Source organism: Moschus berezovskii, chromosome 17 (genome assembly GCF_049115385.1).
Source record: "Moschus berezovskii isolate FMDL1 chromosome 17, NW_MosBer_1.0, whole genome shotgun sequence".
In the NCBI taxonomy this organism is placed as follows: Eukaryota; Metazoa; Chordata; class Mammalia; order Artiodactyla; family Moschidae; genus Moschus; species Moschus berezovskii.
This window is the reverse complement of record NC_142476.1, coordinates 73,246,123-73,261,718: the sequence shown is the minus strand read 5'-3', so window position 1 is coordinate 73,261,718 and position 15,596 is coordinate 73,246,123. Positions and strand designations below refer to the sequence as shown.

General features: G+C 37.8%; 1 protein-coding gene across 1 annotated transcript in view; it reads right to left on the bottom strand.

Annotated features, from left to right (window-relative positions):
* USH2A (usherin) overlaps positions 1-15,596 on the bottom strand; it is a 969,245-nt gene that overhangs the window by 532,617 nt on the left and 421,032 nt on the right. Inside the window, exon 29 of the mRNA XM_055419911.2 lies at positions 14,816-15,010. Within this exon, the coding sequence (XP_055275886.2) occupies positions 14,816-15,010 (195 nt within the window). The remainder of the gene's footprint in view (positions 1-14,815; positions 15,011-15,596) is intronic.

Here is a 15,596-nt window from a genome sequence, read left to right as displayed (position 1 = left end):
TTATCTAACATAAAGGACTGACACTGACATCATTAGAACTCTCCAAGAAAATATCAGACTTGACTAAGCAGGGAGGCAGGCAAGGAGACAGAAGGAAAAGGAATAAATGAGAAAGGAAAATTGTCCCTTACTGATCAGTGTCCTAGGTCCCCTGATAAAAGCCTCTGATAGGATAAGCCCATTGTACAGAGGGGCTGCTGTTAGGCAGAGTGTAAAGGTCACTTAGGTCCAGCAGCATTTTCAAGTTCAGAACCTATATCTTCTGACACCAAGATCATTATTCTTCCCCTCCCAGTTCTGGAAGAAGAAAGAAGGCATGCTGAAGATATGTTACTAAAAATAACAGCATACTGTATAGTATGAACTTGATTTAAATATACCTTAAATGTGTCAACAGGTTCAAAGATATTACTAAAACATGCTGTGTATGAACAGAAAGTAGAATGCTTATCCCTCCAAGTGAGCAAGTGTATATGCCTATAATATTCCCTTAAAAAAAAAAACCGATTCATAAGAAATTCTATTATCAGTGTGTATACATTTCTGTGTAATTTGCATATAATATTATATACACACATATACATATAAAGTTTGTAATCCCAAATACATTTATTTATAAAATGGTCATAAAAGTTAGAAAACAGAAAACTTGTTCCTTTATAAAATATGATCAGGAAACTTGAGGATTATATCCAACACTATACTATGGCCAGGCTAAATGAAAGGCTGGGACGGATGAAGCACAAGCTGGATCAAGATTGCTGGGAGAAATATCAATAATCTCTGATATGCAGATGATACCACCCTTATGGCAGAAGGCAAGGAAGAACTAAAGAGCCTCTTGATGAAAGTGAAACAGTTGGCTTAAAACTCAACATTCAGAAAACTAAGATCATGGCATCTGGTCCCATCACTTCATGGCAAATCCATGGGGAAACAATGGAAACAGTGACAGACTTTATTTTGGGGGGCTCCAAAATCACTGCAAATGGTGACTGCAGTCATGAAATTAAAAGACACTTGCTCTTTGGAAGGAAAGTTATGACCAATCTAGATAGCATATTAAAAATCAGAGACATTACTTTGCCAACCAAGGTCTGTCTTGTCAAAGCTATGGTTTTTCCAGTAGTCATATATGGATATGACAGTTGGACTATAAAGAAAGCTGAGTGCCAAAGAATTGATGCTTTTGAACTGTGGTGTTGGAGAAGACTCTTGAGATACCCTTGGACTTCAAGGAGATCCAACCTGTCACTCCTAAAGGAAATCAGTCCTGAATATTCATGGAAGGACTGATGCTGAAGCAGAAACTCCAATATTTTGGCTACCTGATGCGAAGAACTGATTCATTTGAAAAGACCCTGATGCTGGGAAAGATTGAAGGTAGGAGAAGAAGGGGATGACAGAGGACGAGATGGTTGGATGGCATCACTGACTCGAAGAACATGAGTCGGAGTTGGTGATGGACAGGGAAGCCTGGTGTACCACAGTCCAAGGGGTCGCAAAGAGTGGGATATGACTGAGCAACTGAACTGAACTGATACCATGGCCAACATTCACAGTTGATTACCACTCTGTAGCAAAGCTGATGTATTACCATCGTTTTTAACCATTGTACAACATGTCATCAAAAAGAAATCCAAATCTTGCACTGCAAGTTCTTACTGCATAAAATAAAATGAATAACTTATAGAAAGCCCCATCTGAAGCTTTCACAATGTACCAGGAGTTCAGGCACATTATATATTCAGGAGAGTTAGAGAAAGCTATTAACTCATCAACACTACATTACCTGATGAAGTTCTTCTACATTAGCTAAGCAGGAACATGACATCATTTCTATTTTTACTATTTATGTCATAAGCCATATTTTTGTTCTGTGAAATGCTTTCAGACCAACTTCCTTTAAGATTTACATTTAAAGAAATAGTTTATAATAAACTATAAATATGAAATATTAATTTATGGAGTACTATAAAAATGGCCAAAACTTCCTCAAAATTCATATTTTAATGTGTGCTCAGTCACTCAGTCATGTCTGACTCTTTGCGACCCCATGGACCATAGCCCCTCAGGCTCCTCTGTCCATGGAACTTTTCAGGCAAGAATACTGCAGTGAGTTGCCTTTTCCTACTCCAGAGGATCTTTCTGAGCCAGAGGCTGAGCCTCAGTTTCTTGTGCGTCTCCTGCATTGGCAGGCTGTTTCTTTACCACTGTACCACCTGGAAAGCCCCCATACTACATTTGATCTTAGCTGAAAGGCTGAGAAGTGATCCATCTTTTAACAATATCATCAAAATGAATTTTTCAAATTTATCTCTGATGTTTGCCTATTGTGGCAGAGACCACCAAATGCCCTCTCATTACATACTCCCTTTTTCCATAGTAAAATAAAAAGACCTTTTTTAATTGGGTAAATGGCCACTTTGAATAAGGAAATTTCCCAGCAATCTGTGTAGCTAGATATAGGCATGTGGCTAAGTTCTAATCATAGAACATAGTCAAAGGTGGAGGAATAATTTCTGAAATATATCATTAAGGTGAATGTGTACATCCTCATTCAATGATTCCTCCTTTCTGCTGGATAGAAATCAGACTGGATGGCTGATGCTCCAGCAGCCATTCTGGACCTTGAGGTAAAAGTCTTATCTAGCAAAAAGATGAAGAGTGTGGGTCCCTATAACTGTTAATATCATTCCCTACATTCACTAACTGTGAACATCTATTACCAGAGAGAGAAAAACTTAATTTTGTTGAAGTCACTGTTATTTTGGGTTCTCTGTCTCTCAAGAACAATTAACTAAAAATGAAAAACTTATCTCTACAGATTTTCCCCCCTAAAACACTCATTTTTAAGTGAGTATTTAAATATGAGTGTTTAACACTCATATTTAAAAACATAATATTGTACTTTAGAGAAAGTACTGCTCATATATACATTTTACCATTAATTTTAAAACTCAGAAAAAAAAGAGCAGATGGTAATAGTAGGATCTAGCACTAACCTGGAACATAGTAGATAATGCTTTTGTTTTTAATAAAGAATAGTTTCTGCTCTGTGTTGTTATCAGATCTGCAGCAGTATTGACTTCAATTATTTTTAATTGCAAATATATATCCCTTGAGCTCCATTATGAGGTATAAGTTTTGGAACTAATTTTTTATTCTGTTTATCCTACCAATATTTCTCCCTCTTGGGAATATGTATTTAAGTTCTGAATACATATTTAAGTTGTGGTAGTTCTGCATATTATTTCATAAAATTAGAGAACTAGCACACTGCTGAGACAGAACCACTAGTTGAAACTTCATCTCAGCATGATAAAACAATTGTAACATTATGTGAAAACAGGGTTAATAACAAAACCCTGCATTTGTTCATATATCTATTCCTTCATTCCTTCAATAAAAATGCATTGATTGTCTGCTTTCAGCAAGTTACTAAACAAGACTTAAATATAAAACAAGATACTTGTCTTCTGGGAGCTCACTGTCTAATGAAAAAATAGAATGGATGAACAAAGAGTAGCCATATGCAGTTTTAACAACTGTGAGGTAAGATTTCTCAGTTGAATAAAAGAAAAATCGCATGGCATTGAAGTTTTTATTACAGCTATTTCTCTGTGGGCTCCTCAGGTATGATAATTTTATATATAATATATACATGTATATGTGCATAAACATACACATAAACAGCAGCTTAACTTATGGGTGGAATAATGGTTGGAGTTAAGTTCCAAAGTTGAGCAGAAGACAGTTCAGTTCAGTCGCTCAGTCATGTCCAACTCTTTGCGACCCCATGAATCACAGCACGCCAGGCCTCCCTGTCCATCACCAACTCCCGGAGTTCACTCAAACTCACCTCCATCGAGTCGGTGATGCCATCCAGCCATCCCGCTCTCTGTCATCCCCTTCTCCTCCTGCCCCCAATCCCTCCCAGCATCAGAGTCTTTTCCAGTGAGTCAACTCTCCACATGAGGTGGCCAAAGTATTGGAGCTTCAGCTTTAGCATCAGTCCTTCCAATGAACACCCAGGACCGATCTCCTTTAGAATGGACTGGTTGGATCTCCTTGTAGCCAAGGGACTCTCAAGAGTCTTCTCCAACACCACAGTTCAAAAGCATCAATTCTTCGGCAATCAGCTTTCTTCACACATTACTCATAATTTAAAGTCCCTTTGACAATTCCTTGCATACTAAGTTGCTTTAGTCATGTCCAATTCTTTGCAATCCCATGGACTGTAGCCTACCAGGCTCCTCTGTCCATGGGATTCTATAGGCAAGAATACTGGAATGGGTTGCATGCCTTCCTCCAGGGGATCTTCTTGACCCAGGGATCAAACATGTGTCTCCTACATCTCCTGCATTGGCAGGGGGGTTCTTTACCACTAGAGACACCTGGGAAGCCCTTGGCCCATAAAGTACAGTGCATTTGATTTTGTGTATGCCTCTAACTTCTCATGAATCGGTGATTCTCTATGGCTCTTAGTTCTTCATTCTTTTTGTAGGCACCCCAGCAAAGAGTTTCCCTTTTAGTCAATAGTTGGGAAACCCTAAAACTATTCACATATACTTTTCATCTGACAGGTATTAACAGTTTCAGGATTGGATAGCATCTTTTGCCTGTAAGATTATTTTAAAAGTTTTTTCACTCTTTTTCATGCTTTCCCCACTTCCAAGGTATGTGGTTAAATATGTGTAATTGAAATACACAGATGAGACTTCACTACAAGATTACAATTCTGTTTCTGGTCTCTTCCTTCTTTAGCCCTAACAGGAATTTGGCATTTAGAATATAAATAGTGGACTCTCTGCCTTTCTAATGGGCATCATGGACGGGGGATGAGAGAGCTGGGATTGTTAGAAATGTAGTAACTCTCACCACAGTCTCAGACCTTCTGAATCAAAATCTGAAGTTTACCAAGATCCTAAATAATTCTCACTTTCTTTTCACTAGCAACTTTCAGAAGCACTGCCCTTAAGGGTCAGAGGCCCTACTTAAACTACTATTTATTCACCTGCCCTAGCATCGTTCTGCCCACATGTAGTTAGAACAAGTGGCAGGGACAAACAAAGCAGGGACAAATTCAAGCCCAGCAGGTGAAAGTGATCCCATCTCACCTGCTCTTCCTCTCACACTAGTGGTTTTTTAATGTTTGGTTCCTAAACCTCTGCAAGAGGACCAACTATAACACTTGGTAAAAGGCAGATTTCTCAATCCTAGCCCAAATACACAGAATCCTGTGCATGGAGCCCAAGAATCTGTATTTCATAAGCAATCCAGTAACACCTTACAACCAATAGAGTTGAGACTCACTAATTGTTACTACTAGCTGTGGAAGAGACAGAAAAATGAGAGATTTTACAATATGGAAACCACTATTTTTTCAGGTATAAAACTAATGTCTGCTGTATATGAGGACTGAACCAGTTTCCAGAGCAAGAGGGATATTATCAACTGCATTATAAATTAAAAAGTCTTTCTTTTATTTCCTTTGTAATATAGATTTAAGTCATCTGAAAGATTATTATTATTGGCTTATCAGCTATACTATAGTAAATAATAAATTTGATTATTATCTGAAGAAGGAATTCAACTCTTATATTTTAGCTCAATGTAATACAACAATAAAACTGAGAAAATATCTTCTGTGTATCAATTATTTTCCTAGCACTGTGCCAGGTGCTGTGCTAATTATGCCAATAATTAAGTTTACGTTTAAACATCTTAAGGAAATAAAGGAAAAAATGGTACATGTGCAGATTCTTGAATCTACTCCTTCTTGACAGAATTTCAAATCAGATTGGGAAGGGTCTTTCTGAGCAGTCCTGGGTTTGAAAGGAAATGCCAGGACTGTCTCTCTGGGCAGTAGCTTTGCATGTTAACAGGGCTGGAGGGAAAAATCAGCAAGAGCTACGCAGAGTTAATTGGAGCCCTTTGCAACTAGTCTAAAGATGCACTGGACTGATAACTGCAGGGCTTTCTACCCCGAGGCTCCAGCTGAGAAAATGAACTTTCAAGAACTCCCTGCTCTGAACCCTGGCCTTTGGAGGGCACAGAATCTAGACTCTGTGGCCCAAAGGGGCCCATTTGCACCTGAGTGGGGCTGTTAACCCTTGCACCCTCCACACTACTGGGATTTATCTCATTTAATCCTCTGGTAGCCAAACTCATGAATGGTAAATATTCTGTCTCATGCTTCTATTCTTCCAGCTCTCTTAGTTAATATTAATTTTTTTTCTTTTGCCTTCTGCATTTTGTTACTCTGACCATAATTTCCTATTTCTTCCCAAGAATCATTTCATTTAATTTTTGTTGTCCTGTGATTTTCCTTTGCTAATTTTATTACTTTTTTTTTAATGGTTCATCATTTTTATTCAGGCATTTCTCTTTTTTCATCCTATATTTGCAAGTTGCTGTTGGGATATGGGAGTCCTCATAAGAATTTCTGGTTAAAACTGAGACTTGATCACAGGTGTCAAACACCTTGAACAGTGTTTCCAATGCTGGCTGTATGACAGAATTACCTGCTGACACTTTAAAAATACCCATGTCCAGACTATATTTGAAACCAAATAATCAGATTCTTCTAGGTGAGGCACAGGTATATATATATTTTTAAGGCCAGCCAGGGGGATCAGTGTGTACCCTTGGTCGAGAACTTCCACCTCATTTTGTTGTTCAGTCACTCAGTCATGTCTGACTCTTTGCAACCCCATGGACTGCAGCATGAGAGGGTTCCCTGTCCTTCACCATCTCCCGCAGTTTGCTCAATCGCATGTCCATTGAATTGGTGATGCTATCCAACCATCTCATCCTCTGTCATACCCTTCTCTTCCTGCTTTCAATCTTTCCCAGCATTCAGTTCAGTTCAGTCGCTCAGTCGTGTCCAACTCTCCGCGACCCCATGAATCACAGCACGCCAGGTCTCCCTGTCCATCAGCAATTCCCGGAGTTCACTCAAACTCATGTCCACAGAATCGGTGATGCCATCCAGCCATCTCATTCTCCGTCGTCCCCTTCTCCTCCCGCCCCCAAACTTTCCCAGCATCAGAGTCTTTTCCAGTGAGTCAACTCGTCTCATGAGGTGGCCAAAGTAGGGTCCATTCAAATGAGTCAGCTCTTTGCATCAGGTGGTCAAAGTATTGGAGCTTCAGCATCAGTCCTTCCAATGAATATTCAGGGTTGATTTCCTTTAGGATTTGCTGGTTTGATCTCCTTGCTATCCAAGGGACTCCAGAGAGTCTTCTCCAACACCAAAGTTCAAAAGCATCAATTCTTCAGTGCCTAGCCTTCTTTATGGTCCAACTCTCACATCCATACAAGACTACTGGAAAAACCACAGCTTTGACTATATGGATCTTTGTTGGCAAAGTAAAGTCTCTGGTTTTTAATATGCTGTCTAGGTTTGTCATAGCTTTTCCTCCGAGGAGCAAGGGTCTTTTAATTTCATGGCTGCAATCACCATCCGCAGTGATTCTGGAACCCAAGAAAATAAAATCTCTCACTGTTTCCATTGTTTCCCCATCTATTTGCATTGAGTTGATGGGACCAAATGCTATGACCTTAGTTTTTTGAATGTTGAGTTTTAAGCCAACTTTTTCACTCTCCTCTTTCATCTTCATTAAGAGCCTCTTTAGATTCTCTTCATTTTATGCCATTAGGGTGGTATCATCTGCATATCCAAGGTTAATGATATTTCTCTGGCAGTCTTGATTCCAGCTTGTGCTTCATCCTGTCTAGCATTTCGCATGATGTACTCTACATAAAATTTAAATAAAGCAGGGTGACAATATACAGTCTTGATATATTCCTTTCCGAATTTGGAACCAGTCCGTTGTCCCATGTCCATTTCTAACTCTTGATTCTTGATCTGCATACAAGTTTCTCAGGAGGCAGGTGAAGTGGTCTGGTATTCCCATCTCTTTAAGAATTTTCCACAGTTTGTTGTGATCCACACAGTCAAAGGCTTTCACGTCAATGAAACTGAAGTAGATGTTTTTCTGGAATTCTCCTGCTTTTTGTATGATCCAACAGATGTTGGCAATTTGATCTCTGGTTCCTCTGCCTTTTCTAAATCCAGCTTGAACATCTGGAAAGTCTCGGTTCATGTACTGTTGAAGCCTAGCTTGAAGGATTTTGAGCATTAATTTGCTAGCATGTGAAATGAGTGGAATCATGTGGTAGTTTGAACATTCTTTGGCATTGCCCTTCTTTGGGACTGAAATGAAAATACCAATGAAATAACCACAGGTTTTGAAGGACAAAAAGACAGTAGGTGAAGACTAATGGACCACTTGAAGAAGAACTCAGGGCAAACTTTATCCTGAGCTGGGTACAAAATGCCCACAAGTTCTCAGCTCTCCTCCTTCACCAGAGACTGAGAAGAAAAGAGTTGACTTTTAACATTTGCTGCGGGGCAAATACAAATTTACCTTAATTGACCCCGCCCTAATCCCAGTGAAGGTTTTTATTACCAACAACTAGTTGCTCAGTAAAATGACATGAAAATGATTTGATTTCCTGATCAAACACTCAGTATGAAGATAAAAGTCAGGGATATGGCAAATGAACTATGGAAGTGCATTTTACTGATGGGGGGAAAATCTATAACTCAAACAAGAGACTATGGCACTCAAATTACAGAAGACTATCATGCTCAGGGGAGAATTTAATTCAGGAAGCTTGTAAAACTTAAAAATCACCAGTTTCATGCTATTAAGATCAAAAAGAACTTGGAATGCATTAACAAGAGACTGAAGGTAAATGATAAGCAACATAGATGAAAATTGATAATACTGAGAAATAGGCAGAAATCAGTGACTAGGTGAGAAAGAAATTCAAATCAAATAAAAGACTGAAGTAGAAGAGTTTTAAAAATCATCTCAGAAGATTCAAAGAGCAGAATTAACAGTGTCAAAATCAAAAAATGAAAAATGAAAAAATTATGAAGTAATCACCCAGATCCAGAGACCAAATAGTAAAAAGATACCAATTCATTGAACATTTATTATGTGCCTATGTACAAGCAAAATATTCTAGGAGTTAATTCATTTTTAAATCTTTGCAGCAATCTTATAACATAAAGAAGGTTTTCACCTTGAATTTATAGATGAGGACACTCCAATATAGCTATATGCTTTCAAATTTGCCTGATACCATACTAAATGACATTACTGGGATTTGAACTCAGATTGATTTGACCCTGAGACTTCCCTGGTGACTCAGATGGTAAAGAATCTGCCTGCAGTACAGGAGACCCAGGTTCAATCCCTGGGTCAGGAAGATCCCTTCAAGAAGGAAATGGCAACCCACTCCAGTAATTCTTGCCTGGAGAAGTCAATGGACAGAGGAGCCTGGTGAACTACAGTCTCAGGGGTCACAAAGAATCAGACAACACTGACCAACTAACACGTTGACTTTCACTTTGATTTGATTCGACAACTGTGTTCTAGACTTCAAAAATGAGGAAGGTAAACTGGGAAGAAATGTATAATATTGAAAACTCCTATTTCTCAACAGCAAACTTTCCAAGCCAAAGAGAGACTCAAATTTGAAGGGAGTTTGCTATATAACAGGAAAAAAAGAATTCATGAAAAGAAAACCAACACATTTTATTATAACTTAATTGGTTAAGGACCCTTTTTGAACCAATACAGCGAAAATGCTTACGGATTCAGGATTTGATGGTTCCATTCAAAAAATACCACTCTAATAACCAAAAATTAAACTTTAAAATCTTAATGAGTCACCTGAGAAATGCTAAAGGGGGATTGCTTTCAAGATCGATAACAAGGCTACTCATGAACTGCTTGGTTTCACTCTCTCTTGGTCTTTCTTCTCTTAATCAATTGACAAAACAGCTGCCATCAACCAATCTCGACACTCCTAATATCTTCACCAAATCCATTATTTCCTGCTCTCTACTTTCTCACCCCTTCTTTCTCACTCTCTAGTTGCTTTTTTTTTTTCCTTTTGTTGTGAAATCTGATTTTGGTGCCCCTCAAATCATACTCCTCTCCCTTAATAGCCCGATTCTTCCCAATAAAAGTCCATCTTGCAGTACCAGAGTTCTCCCTAACCTTTAAGATTACCTCTTACATATGTCCTTATCTGTTCACTTCTTTGTAAGCATCAGATACATATTTAGGACTTCTTGAGAGGAAAAAAAGTTATAGAATTCATAGTCCAGCAAAAGCAAGAAGAGAAATAAAGAAATAACCAAAAAGTTAATTAATTAAAAGTATTGAAATTATTTTACCCCATAAAATAGGATAGGAGAAATAAGAGCAATTGTATAAATTATAAAAATAAATATGAATTACACTCCCCTACTAAAATACAAGGAGTTTTAAGTTGACTATAAAGCTAAATCAAACTAGGTTCTGTTTACACAGATATACTTCAAACAATGTAACTTTAAAAGTGGCAAATGTAAATGCAATAAGAAAAAGAAAAATACAAACAAAAATCAAGCTTCCAAAGTAACACAATCGACAAATTGAAACTGACAAAACTGCAATAATTGAGATTTTTTTTTCCTTAGTTTTTCACAAATTGAATATATATAAATAACAATTGGTCAGGGGTTCTCTAATTTTCCTCTCTCTATAAAACATGCTTGAAATGCCCTACAGTAACATTCAGCAGTTTATTGTACCAGTTTTCAATCTTGGGGATAAGATTACCTTTCAGAATCTTGTGTAATCTGCCCTGTTTCTGATTTGATCTTACCTCAAATTTAGAATTGCTAATTCAGAAGATATCTGCTATATATATATGTGTGTGTGTGTGTGTGTGTGTGTATTATCAATATGGTATGTCTAATAAGCAAATATTAGTATACTCTGAATGGAGAATATGGACATTTTTTTCCAAGTTACCCATAGAAAAATAACAAAAATTTTTTAAATATATTATATCAACTATAGAAAATGTCCTTTAAAATATGCACATAAAAATGTAAATCAAAATAAAAGAAAAATAAATGACAGTGTTGCAACACATAAGGCAAACTTAAGTACAATATTCTTCATATGTAAAGAGATACTTAAAATCAATGAGAAAAATGTGAATCCTCCAATAGAAAAACTGATAATGAAACATGATAGGTATGTCATAAAAGAAGTATATATTATCAGTAAACATGAAAATGCTTAATGTCTCCAGGAATCAAATAAACCAAATTAAAATAATAGTCTGACTTTTTTTTTTAATTTACAGTTTAACTGTAGAACTTGTCGACTAGGATATAAAGTGAAATATACAATCTTGCATTCTGCTTGCTGGTGGGAGTATGATTTATATAGTTATATTTTGGCACATATTTGACAACCTAAAAATATAACTATATCTTTGTTAAGAAATTACCGTATGTTAAGCATTGTGCTAGATGCTTTAAAAACTTCTGATAGCTAAAATTCATACAGTGTGACAGTGTGTCAAGGGCTGCCCTGTGTGCTTTACATACACATGGACTCCCTTAATCCTCACAGCTGTCCTGTGAGGTGGGCAGCTATTTTCATTATCCACAGGGAATCCAAAGCACAGACACGTTAATTAATGTGTCGAAGTTTACACAGCTGAAAAGAGAGCTGAAATACCATATCACTTAATATATTTAATATTCTTCTGAGGTTAATATTATTCTCCCACTTCATAGGTTAAGACACTATAAAGAGATCCAGGAGAATACATAATTTCCCAGATGTTACAGGGAGGGTAAGCAGCAGAGATTTGTATCAATGTCTGCTTGAGCCAGCTTCCCAGGTGGCTCAGATGCTAAAGAACCTGCCTTCAATGCAGGAGACCCAGGTTCAAATCCTGGGTTGGGAAGATCCCTGGAGAAGGGAATGGCAACCCACTCTAGTATTATTCTTGCCTAGAGAATTCCATGGACAGAGGAGCCTGGCATCCTACAGTCCATGGAGTTACAAAGAGCTGGACATGACTGAGCGACTAACACACACACTGTTTGACTTCAGAGTCCAAGAATACTGCTTTAAGAAACTTTGATCTAGTTGTTCCATTTCAAGAGATTTAACCTACCATCAATATCAGTCATTCCTCCAAAGATTTGTATGCAGACTTTTAAAAATCCTACTACTTATAACAGCAAAATCCAGAAAATAAGAGGAAACTGAGACAAAATGAGATTGGGAGAGAGGCAGTGGAAAGCAGCTGCAGAATTTTAGAGAGGAGCATGATGTCTGGTCGCTTGGTGGGATGGAATCATGGTGGTTGTGGGGTGGAGGTGTCATGAGAAAGGAGAGTATTGTAGTTGTCCAGGTAAGATATTGGAATGGTTTGTCTTGGACAGTAGATAAAGGGAGACACAGATGAGTTTAACACCTAGTTTAGAAAATGGAATCAATGAACATGGATATATGATGTATGAACAGGATGTAAACATCTCAAAAATTCTCAAGCTTAATTAACTGGGGGGTTGGAGATGTCATTTATTGATACTGAGAATGGATGAGGAACAGAAATTCAGTTTTGGAGATGGTAAATTTAGAAATAATGAGACATCTACTGGAAATGTCAATTTTTTCAAATGCCTGCTGGATACACACATTTGGAAGTCTAGGTAGGATGTGCACTTAGGAGTCAATAGTGTCTGTAGGGTATTGGATGCTTTGTGAGTCTATGAGTTTCCTGGAGCAAGACTGTAGAAAAAAATTTTAAAAGAGAGAGAAAAGGTCCCAGGTCTAAACCCCGAGGTCTTTCAAAAGGCAGATTTGAGCTTCTGAGGGAGTGGGCAAAGACACTGAGAAAAGGGAACCCAGAAGCAGAACAATCAGAAAAGTGATGAAATATTTCAAGAGATGGTAAGAAATCCACAGTGCAGAATGCTATCAAGCAGAGGAGACCAGGATTGTAGTGTTCTGTGGATATTTAAAATGGAAGTTTTTGGAGTCCTCAACAAGGCAAGTAAGCAGAAGCCAGACCTAGTGAAGAAATGGGGACAACATCACAGATGCCTTTGGAAGAGGAGAGAGACAGCGATAGCAGGAAGGGACTTTAGATAAAAGGAAGATTTTTATCATTGGTTTGGGTTTGTTTGTATTTAACAATGGGTGTTGATAGATGCGTTTGAATGATCCTAGGCAGAATCCAAATGGGCAGCGGCTCTAACTTTGGCATCACCAGCATGACTAGAGGAGGGCTTGGTAAAACGGGACGGCTGAGCTCTGCTTTATAGCTTCTGCTTCAGCATATGGGGGTGGGCTGGAGAATTTGCATGAATAAGAAGGTCTCAGGGGAGGCTGTTGATCCAAGTCCTAGGACCACACTTGGTAAAGGACTGCAGGAGACAGAGGTTAAAATACAAGTAAGAGGAAGAGAGACCACCAGTAATAGCTCTGAAAAAGCAGGAAAAGTTGGGATCCATAGGACTTTTGAAGATTTTATTTTTAATACCATAAGGGAAGCTCTGTAAAAACGGGAAGGGAAATGGAGAGAAATGTGAAACAAAATGAAAATAATATTATATGCTAAAGATGTTTTTAAATGTTTTAACATCCATTAATTCACTAATCCCGTAATAACAGTGCTATTGGTCAGAAAAACACAAATAATGTATATATTTCATAGGAAGAGAGTGACAGAAATTCTTTATGATAGATTTTTGCTTTTTTTGGTGTCTAAGAAAATCTCATATATAAGGCTAACAGCTGAGTGGGATAAAGAAGGCAGGTTAACATCTAGATAGTTTGGAAAAATATAAAATATTTAACGAGGAGAATGGGAGAAGGAGCTTATTATAGAAACACAGTAGGATTGGTGTCATTATTGAGTGTCCAACAGAAGATGGGAACTGAGACTTTTTCCAGCCCACTTAGCTGCAATGTGCAGCCTGGGCAAAGGCCTATTCAGACTGGGTTTTTATCAGATGAGTAAAATAGAGGACAAAGGAAATGAAAGATAATTGTTTTAATTGGTTGTATATTTGGCTGTAGATTCTAAGGAATCTAAAACAAGGAAGTAAAGATTGATAGAGTTGACTGATGTGTTAGAAAAACAATTAAGGCCACTTTGAAAATCCATCTAATTTGTCAAGTTCTGAAAGTATCTCTGACAGAGGAAAATTATTTTTTCTATTAAATTTTTTGATGCATTTTATATTTTTTGGTCAAAGGCTTAAATCTGGCTTTCCATTTAAATGGGCCTTAACATTTCATGAGGCTGAAAACTGCTATCTTATGACACAAGCAGAAATTTGAGCACGGGACCTTGTGTGAAGCTTGTGAGTATATTTCACCCCCGCCAGTCTGCACACCATCCATGGCGCACCGTGAGAAATTGATTCACTGATTTGCCAGTCAAACTGCTGGTGCTCTAATCTCCTCTACCTTGACATAATTAGGTTTAATAAACAATTTTACAATAAATAACGGTACTGTGAACTTGGGCTAGTCCCAACGAGTAAACTTTTGCATGGTAAAATAGGTCACTGGCACCCTATATGTACATAAGATCTTGAAAAGTTTCACGTTTTAAGGGCGTATAAGCATCCTAGGTATAAGAATCTCGTTAAGGGTGAAAGCCATTGTGACCTAACCTTTTGGGGATGGAGAAAGTATCAGCCTCGTAATGAAACTATCCATGAAAGCCCATAAACATTTATAGAATTCTTTTTCATCCTTCATGGATAGAGGTGTCCGTATAATTAGATGATTCTTGTTGCTTGCAACCAGGCAAAAATCTGAGAATTTTTCATATACTAGGGCAAAAGACTTGAAGGATGTTAGTATTCAAAGTCAAAACAAAAAGAAAATTAATATGATCTACTCCCTCGAGGAACCTGCTTTACCTGAGAAGTTGTTGGTATCGACAAGCTCAGAGCTGGCAGAGGGCATGCGGGGTGGACCGGGAGCATCCTCACTGTAGGCTCTCAGGATATACTTCTCAATTACACCTCTAGCCACAACAGGTTCATCCCAGGTCACCTCGATGCTATAGCCATTTATGCTGCGGACTCCTGAGGGAGTTGGCACACTTTGTGGAGCTGTGAAAGGATAAAAGAGAAAATAGGCAGAATGGCAGTTCTGAAAAGACTATTGCTCCTATTCTTCACTTTTAATGGCTGCAGTAAATCAGACTCAACCATTAGCATAAATACAATTTATTAGAGTTGTAACTTTTCAGCATTGATTTAATATGACTGCACATCTTGAGCCATTCAGTTTAAGCGATATTTCAAAACCATCAAAACTCCATTGACACCACGTTCTTTCAAGCCTAGACCAGGTTTTCCAAAAACATTTAATGTATCCAACATGTTTTAAACATCACTCATAAAGAAGGAGGTGGATGGTAGGCAGATAACAAGTTCAAACAATATAACGATGTACCCCTTTGAAGCAAGATAATTAGACTGTTATTATACATAGTGACTTGACACTTTTATATCGTCAATGTATTAGCCAAAAAATATCACAAATGTGATCGCATTGTACTTGAAGTTCTGATCCCATTTGCCAAATTCAATTGTTTTTCCAATTAATTTTTAAAGAAGCAAAATTCTACCAGGTGGGGTATTCCTAACTGCACTTAGAGGAAGGGGCAGGTAGAGAAGTTGATGCTCTTGAGAT